Raw genomic sequence first — 9,081 nt, 5'->3', positions numbered from 1 at the left:
ACGTGTACTGCTGGATTTTCTTGCAAAGTCTTAATGTGAGCGTTTGTGAGTTCGATGTGACGACACGTTTGAATAACCCTTTCCAATGTTAATTGATCTGCTGGAATTTCCATGATCTTTTCCGAACACTTTTTGTCGTTTATCCTATTAATAATCATGTCACATATAAAACCATCCTTTTGCGCTCCATATTGGAAGTACTCCGCTTTTCGTTGCAATTCTGCTATGTATTCCATTACACATAATTGACCTCTTTTGGTGATCAGAAATTCCTGCCGCTTAATGTTTCTAAAGTTGTGGACACCAAAATGATGATCAAATTTTGTTAGCACCGTGTCCAAATCATATCTATCTTCTGCGGGTCTGTGTGCAATACCATTGTCTTCATCTGCCAACACTTTTGGCATCCACACACACGAATCATAAATTTTGACACAATCACGACCGATATTGGATAATAATACTCCAACTTATTGACGCCCTGGTTTCTCATGCAGACCTAATGCATCCAGGTGAACTAGGAAATTACGTTTGTAAATCTCCCACTCTGCGGCTCCTGCATCTGCTGAATTAAATTCCGGCAAATTTCTAATTCCTTTTGCAGCCATACTGCTCCCAGTTGTCTAAAACTTCATCAATAAATGTCTAGAATCTATTGTTTTCTGTATTCCAGCTTTATATGTATTTACAACCATTCTGACACCATGTAATAACTCTGAACTCGTTGGTGGGTAACTCACAACTAACTTTTTTCATAGATTCACATAGATATAAACCTCAATACAAGTAACTCATGAATGCATGCTTTAACAAGACAATACGAGTTGTGTCCCTTACATTACAATACATGACATAAGCCTCCCACACCACAATGTCATTCTAGCATTTTTTGACTCAACTGCAAACGTAAATGATGTCTGTTCCGTTGTCAGTTGGTCAGGGTTTTTTCTGTTGATGGCTGCTGAATCGATCATTCACCCCCGCTCTCGCTCGATTGAGGTGTTTAATTATGCAACAAGTGCACAATTGCATTGGAAACGCTGACATGATATTTTTAAGTGTATGTATATACTCCCCCGGAAACCCGATATGCTGTGAAAAGATTGATGTGCTATAAAAAGTTGCCGATAGATTTCGATGAATTTTGGTAGGGTAAGTAAATCCAGTTCTATAATTGTTTAAAAGGCATTTTTTATTAAAATATATTTTGGTGCATGCAAAGGAGGTATTACCATGTATGTTAGAAAAATCCTGGTTATTATTATTCAGGATTTATTGATATATGGCTATTTAAAGTCGACGATGCAGGGATTTGTCCCATATTTAGCACTTTATTTACAAATTTCTTTAAAGGTATGCCAGAGAAAAAGTTTGTGATAAGTAGTAGTAGCCGAAGTGGTAGTAGTATTAGTAGTAGCAACAGCAGTAGCAGTAATATTATTGAGAAATGTGCAAATGTTTGTATATGCGAAACATGGCAGCTAAAATTGACGACTTCAGTACCTTTGACAGTCCTAAAAACCGGAACACGAGGTACCAGAGGTGCTGGTGGAGTATCTGTCAAAAAGGGAATTGTGGAGCGTATTTATAACGAATTACAAGGCAATATTGTTTTGATTGTTGAAAAGAAGTTAATGAAATTTAATAGACATCTTTTTGTATTATTCGCGTATATTGCACCCGAAAATTCACCAATTTATGACACTGAAAACAGCAACGGAATCGAATTATTGAATTAAATATTATATGTTTATTATAATCGGAACTAGGAGACATCATGTTTCTCATATGTGGAGCTTCAAATGCACGGGTAAAGGACTTTCTAGACTATATCGAGGAAGACGACCTGAACTATATGTATACTGAGAATGTCCCGTACCCCGTGGATGACTTTTGTTGGAAGCGTCAAAGCAGGGACAGCAGGCATTACTCTTTCGGCCTTTCGCTTGTGTTGTACCAAAGACGCACATGTATTGGGCGGCAGATTGAGCGATTTCAGTTGTTATAATACGTGCACAGCAAATGGTGGATACAGCGTTGTGGGCTATTTCATAGCGTCATCGGCACTTTTTGAGCTAATGATTGACTTCTCACTTGACACTTTGGACATTTCGGACCGATTCGCAATAGTCTGTGAAATCGCAATGGATACAGTGGACCACGTTGACGACGATCAACTAGCAAGAACCGATAAACACACAAAACCGTTTGACTCGTTCAATTGGCAGGAGTCTACATAATCTGTCTTTGTACAGACGTTCGGATAATTATTTGACGAGTATGGAAATGGGCAATAGTCTGAATGGTTGTGTGGCAATATCTAAAAATAATAGTCAATTTATGCAGCGCTCCTATCCAAACTTGACCTAAAATAAACAAACGGAACACTACACATAAAAAAGGTTGATGGAACGATGTCTGTAATTAAGCGAAATATGAAACGTATCATAATTTACGTCGAACCGCCGCACACACTCTAAACAATGTTGGAAATATATCTTACAAATAAAAATGTGTTCAAAAAGTTCAACATCGCGCAAAATATTGTGTCTTAAGAGGCAACGGAGAAATGTGTTAAATGAGATTCGCAAAACCCTATGTGTATTTGGTAAAGTGTATAACTTTTATTTTAATTTATATTGAAATATATGTTTAATAAGTTTTTTGCACATTTTATAAAAGTTAATAAATATTTGACAAAATCGTATAATCTCGCTTTAAGTGCATGACATTTAAATGTATTGAAGTTTGTAATTTAATGCTTTAAATTGAATAAATGTGAACATTAAAATTAAATAGCTCCAGTAAAATACAAGAAGATAATAAAAGAAAGAAAAAGGTTATTTTCAACTGGGCTCAAACCACAGACCGTTGAAGTAAAGGTCTAGCGCTTTAACCACATGTTCATCCGTGCTTATACAGTCCATTGTGTATTGTATACATTATATAAGCAATCCTCTTAATTTTTAAATGTCACAAAATATAACGATAGCAACAGAACTCTCCAAATTATTCGATCGTGTCGCGTTTGTAACGCTTTATAATTGTCAAGTTTGTAAATCGTGAAAAGATGCATGTAATGGATAGATTATAGCATAGTAAATGTTTAGTATTACTGTGCTAAATATAACTACAACGATAATATGCAAATCTGAAACATGTTTGTCAATTTACCAAATCGAGGAAAGGTCCCTTCAAGCCGTAAGAAAAAGCTACACCAAACAGCATTTACACAACTGCTTTAGTAATAAAATATAAACAATTTAGTATGAATCAATTTTTATTATTTTAGATCATTAACATTCAATTAAAACAATAAAAATCATAAAGTAAAAAACTTCTCTCAAAAGAGAATTTCAAAACAAAAATTTACCTTCCCGAAAAATTAATTAGATGTGTTCTGTGAAGATGTGCCGGGATGTTAAGGGAGACGAATACCTAGAGTTCGTCGAGAGGCAGACAAAGACTCGAACCGGTGCAACTGACGAGGCACGAACTGTGCCGCCAAGAATGATCACGACCCATCGTGTGGTGGTTGAAACTGATCAAGACAAAATTATGACAAAATAGAACACCAAAAAAAAAGAGATAAAATGCACAAATGTTGTTTATCCACAATATTTTGATATCAAGACAATAATTCATTACATCTTAGGTGGTGCTAAAAACATTATCTTACTTAAGAAATTCAATACATAAACTTGCATTAAAAAAATCAAAAAATTATTTAAACCTGAACGTTTTTAATATATAATATATGCGTCAAAACAGCACCATGGGATTTCGGAGCCTAACGAACAAAATCTGCATTTCTACAAACACCCAGACCAATGACAGTAGAACCACTGACACTGATCGTTGGTTCATCAGCACGAGGATGGGTGTAAACAATAGAACAACTAATGAAACACATGTTCATATGTGCTGGAACAATTAGAAAACGTACCATACACTAAGCCCACACGAAGCACATTGTTCAGAAAGCTGCGGGATTCAGGATGCTGTTCCACTGATATGCAGAACGTTCACAAGAACGTACAAAGCATCATTAACTGTGTTGCGTTCTGATAACACTGGGCATAATACTTGTGCGTAAAGTGTCGTCCCAGATTAGCCTGTGCAGTCCGCACAGGCTTATCAGGGACGACACTTTCCGCTTTTATGTTTTTTTTCGTTTAAATGAAGTCTCTTCTACACGAAAATCCAGTTAACGCGGAAAGTGTCGTCCCTGATTAGCATGTGCGGATTGCACAGGCTAATCTGGGACGACAATTAACGCACATGAATTATGCGCAGTTTTCTCAGAACGTGGCTCAAATAAACTCTCTCTTAACACCGACCAAATTTTTCAAATATTGTATTAGGTACTCAAATTTCGAAAATCAATGAATTATTATTTCATCAAGCATGTCTCAAAACACCATGCAAAACTAAGGCATTTCCATTTCGGCATCTTCGTCTCACTCTCAGCTGGCAGCGTTTCTGAATCCCGCTCACAAGCAGCTTCCTCATGAAGTTTCATTACCTCTAAATCCAGAAACATTCGAGTTCCCCACCAACTTCGACTTGTGGCGGTCTGGTTTTCGGGGCAATCGTCAACGCCTCAGACCTTAACGTTGACGGAGATCGAAAAGTTGAACAATAAACCACTGATAGAAAGTCCTATGTGCACATGATCAGTGTTCTATCTCCTTAGTCAGCAGCTTGAGTGAATGTATGCGGAAAATAGATAAGTGTTATGAGTTTCGACGCTTGTTGAAAATACATGTAATACGAATTGTCTCGCAACAGGGCCGACAACTGTATTTTTTATATATCAAACTCTTGGCTTGGATTACTTCCCCTTCAAACTAAGTACTTAATCAACGCATATAAATGTTCGCCTTTTAGTAAATAATGCTGATGTTAAGATTGGCATTAAAAATACGAACATCTTTGAACAAATCCGTTCCATTTGATTTGTTGACAAACCGTGCCCGTTAATTGAATGTACCGCATATCTGTTCATTTGCATGCAACAATGAATGTTTTATGTAAGTAAGAAGTTATAAATTATCTATATAATACTTTGTTTTAGGTATTGAGTTCTTAATTAAAACAATATCATTTTAAATAAATGCATATTATTAATAATTTAATATTTCTTGAATACTATCATTATTTAGACGCAACTTTGATTGATTGTTATATATAATGAAAAACACATTTGCCACAAATTTGCTGAAATACAATTTTTCACAGTATCACCACGTAGAAAGTTCAGGCTCTTCACATTGTTTTTATTTTAAAAATATTTATATTTACACAAATACAAAAGTCGTTTCATCAAATCAATGCTCCCCGTCCTTATGCTTAGGCCAAAGTAGCTACCCTGTCCGCTAATAAAATGCCGAAACCATGTGACTTATCAGCAGAAGCGTATGCCATAAGACTTAATTTATGTATGACGAGTTTCATATTACTTAACTGGCTCTATGAATAATATACGAACAAATGGCTTCTCACATATGCCATTAACATAATCGCATCTGATATCCAGGTTGAAAAAAAACTTCGGTTTGTTTTTACCGAGAGTATTGCGTTTAATTTATGTATTTACACCTGACAACGCATCAGTATTATAGGTAAAACATAATGTTTGAATAAAGATTGAATGACATTTTGTTGTGATTGTTGTTATTCATACACTATCGTATAATTAATTAGCATACTGGCGGCATACGAGGACTTATTATTTTCATAAACAACATAAATTTACTAAACCTGACACATCAACATACGTTTTAGTTAATAGACATTGGAACAGAATTGATCCCCGATGTCTTACGCCCGAGTGTTATTGCCATCTTTGATGGAAGCAATTTATTTTGAAAGAAAGCAATTCTTGCAGCTGCCAAACGACGACTACCACAGCAAATAAAGAATGATTAACGACGCCATTCCCCACATCGCCAAGCCACAGGGACGCCAAACGTGGCCTATTTTTGCGTTTTATTTTGTCTTGCAATAGCAGAATAACATAATAAAACATAACACGTTTTTCCGATTTTTAAACGTACAACGCGAGAGGTGGGTTTTTTTTCGGTCGGAGACGGTCTTTAAACACAAATGAAAAAGACATAATAATTTTGTGATGCGGTGGAGTTCTAATAAAATGAAGACGATGCGTCAATTAATAAAACACTACAACATATTTATTGCTATTTGCAATCTCAAGTTTAAAAAGTCAAAAAGGTTCATTTTCAATTACATTTGAACATCCATTTTATTTAAATATTTGTATAAGTCAGATGTCAATACATGTTCTTTGTGTTAATTGTGAGGTTTACAAATACACTTTTGTAAAATTTTCTAAAACATTTAAAATATATTTAAGTACATTTAAACACAAATGAAATGATCAAGAACACTAATAAACATGTTGGGTGTATGTCTGGTCTAAGGGCTCGGTCCGTGTTGCATCCGTCGGAGGAGCATGTTTGATAACAGAGACGGGAGCCGGAACCCTGAGGCATGCAACCGGAAGCCACGCGGGCCACGGTGCAGCCGCGAACGAAGCTGATCGTCGTGCCTGTAATAGGCCAAAATGTGCATTTATTTTGAGGTTGTTTGATATCGATGGTATATGTGACTTTAACAGTATTAACACTTAATATAAAAATATTTATCGTATCTTACGTATACATCACTCGCCTTTTTCATTATGGAGAAGCCTAGTACGAAGTAATTACATTGTTCCATGCGAATACATATGAATACGTAAACGACGCATATTTAGTTATGTACGTATACTACTTAAATATTTTAATTCATTTAGAGGGCAAATTCATCAGATAAGCATTATCATTGTCGATGTTATAACTAACATGGGGAATCATTGAGCTTCATATTTACGAGGTGCATTTCTTACCGTTGCTATTCAGATGTGTGGCTATCATGCAGTTGACCGGTCCGCCATTGGAGGCATCCAACTGACGACACGGTGTCGGCGTCGGCGCGCGCAGGACGCAACTTCCGCCGGCGCTGGACTCACATTGGGAGCACTTCAGAATACCCTCGACACCTTTTTAAATTGATAGAGGTATAAATCAACTCTCCCTTGATTAGAACATGTTAATTATATATTCCTGTCATTACAAGCTTTGGTCCAAAGCCTGGACGCATCCGGCGCAGGATCGCAGTATCATATCTTATGAATATATTCTTTAAATGACAGTATTCTCCTACATTTTTTTTATTTCAATATAGTTTATCAATACCAGCTTAATTTGCCCATGAGTCGAACACATTTGCCTTTTAGATTAACGCGTCTGTCCTTGCACTGGCTAGGTTATCTATTCCATATATTTATAACGATCCAAATAATCACCACTACAGACCTTTCATGAATTGATAATAATATGTACGTGTCAATAGTGTGACTCATATAAATGACTGATGACATAGTCACCTCTACTGCTTATTCGACCATAACAAAAAGGTACCATTTTTAGAACTGGGCGTTACACAGAAAAGTAGGCAAATACAAAGGTAAAACAATATGTGAGTCTTATTGTTGTCAACTAATGTTTCTTAATATACTGATTCATTACCATCCGTTAAGTATCGTTCAGGGGTTAAAGGGGCCTTTTCACAGATTTTTGCATGTATTGAAGTTTGTCATTAAATGCTTTATATTGATAAATTGAAATATTGGACATACAAATCTCCAGTAAAAAAAAAAACAAGAATATAATTAAACAAATAAAAATGTGACCCTCCACTGGGCTCGAACCACTGACCGCTGGAGTTCTGGATTTAAAAGTCTTCCGCTTAGACCACTGGGCAATCCGTTCTCATGCTAAGATGCAATATATTTTTTACTTTATATAAGCAATTCTCGTAGTTTCTCAAAATATAACGACAGCAACAGAACTTTCCAAATTATTCAATCGTTTCGCGTTGCAACGCTTTATAATTTTGAAGTTTTCAAATCTTCAAAAGATGAATGTAATGGATATGTTAGAGCAGGGTTAATGTTCAGTATTATTCTTTCCTCACAAATATCATAACTAAAACGAAAATTGGCGAATCTGAAACAACTTTAAAAAAAAAAATCAATTTAAAAGCCCACTTTACAGGAATATATATACATATTACCTGGCGATATGATGGTCTGAAGAAACAGTAATATCCGAAATGACATATATCTATCTCTCATGCACATGGTTTCTCATGACGATCTTTCAAAATCCGGAGGTACATATCCATATACTTGCAGAAGATTTGATCACCAAGTGGTAATAATAGCCAATTTACGCGTTGTACAATGCCTTGTTTTCAATGTCCAATAAGTGGTCAGAATCTAAACCGCGACATACCATTAACAGTTGGCCGAAAAGAAACTTTCGATACGCTTTGCTAATTTGGATTACTGACAATCGAATTGCCACACAAGTCACGTGTGCTTTCATTTTATGTCGATTTAAGGAATGCTGTTAATTAATGTACATAATTGTAATTGTCTTCATGCAGTTTAGAACTTATAAACGTTCCGCATCGTTAATCAATACTTTCCAGATGTACAAGAGCACAATGAGTGGAAACAATGTGTATACTGCAATCAAAATTTGCCAAAACAAAACAGTATTGCAATTGACTGGACAGACATTCAAAATCCATAATTAGTATTGCAATTGACTGGACAGACATTCAAAATCCATAATTAGTATTGCAATTGACTGGACAGACATTCAAAATCCATAATTAGTATTGCAATTGACTGGACAGACATTCAAAATCCATAATTATTTCAGAAGGAAATAGTCCGAGTAGCATTCTTTGAGAAAAATCATGGCAAAGGTTTTAGTGCAAAAAGTGGTCATTAAGCTTTACATGATGTTTCATTTAATTCTGGCCAATAGTTGCAGAACTATTCCCCGCGCTATATCGCAATATTAAACAAAGCAAACATATACAGAATTAGAACTGAGATATATAGTTAAAGCGGAGATTCCTATCCTGGTGCAGTAATCCACTTGGAACTAACATTTCCCATAGTGGTTCGTTGAATTGTGATCGCACGTTTGTAAAAACTTCTCC

The 9,081-nt window shown here is 35.7% G+C and overlaps 1 protein-coding gene across 1 annotated transcript; it reads right to left on the bottom strand.

The window, feature by feature from the left end:
- Window positions 1–6,291: 6,291 nt before the first annotated feature.
- On the bottom strand, window positions 6,292–8,271 carry LOC127866323 (omega-scoloptoxin(05)-Ssm1a-like). The gene is made up of 3 exons (XM_052406791.1): window positions 8,140–8,271; window positions 6,911–7,063; window positions 6,292–6,571 (listed from the first exon to the last, which is right to left on the bottom strand). Exons 1-3 carry the CDS (start codon window positions 8,204–8,206, stop codon window positions 6,372–6,374), a joined length of 420 nt encoding a protein of 139 aa, XP_052262751.1. The 5' UTR covers window positions 8,207–8,271; the 3' UTR covers window positions 6,292–6,371.
- Between the last annotated feature and the right edge of the window lie 810 nt (window positions 8,272–9,081).

The sequence above is a fragment of the Dreissena polymorpha genome, chromosome 2, assembly GCF_020536995.1.
Source record: "Dreissena polymorpha isolate Duluth1 chromosome 2, UMN_Dpol_1.0, whole genome shotgun sequence".
NCBI lineage: Eukaryota > Metazoa > Mollusca > Bivalvia > Myida > Dreissenidae > Dreissena > Dreissena polymorpha.
This window is presented reverse-complemented; position numbering and strand designations above follow the sequence as displayed.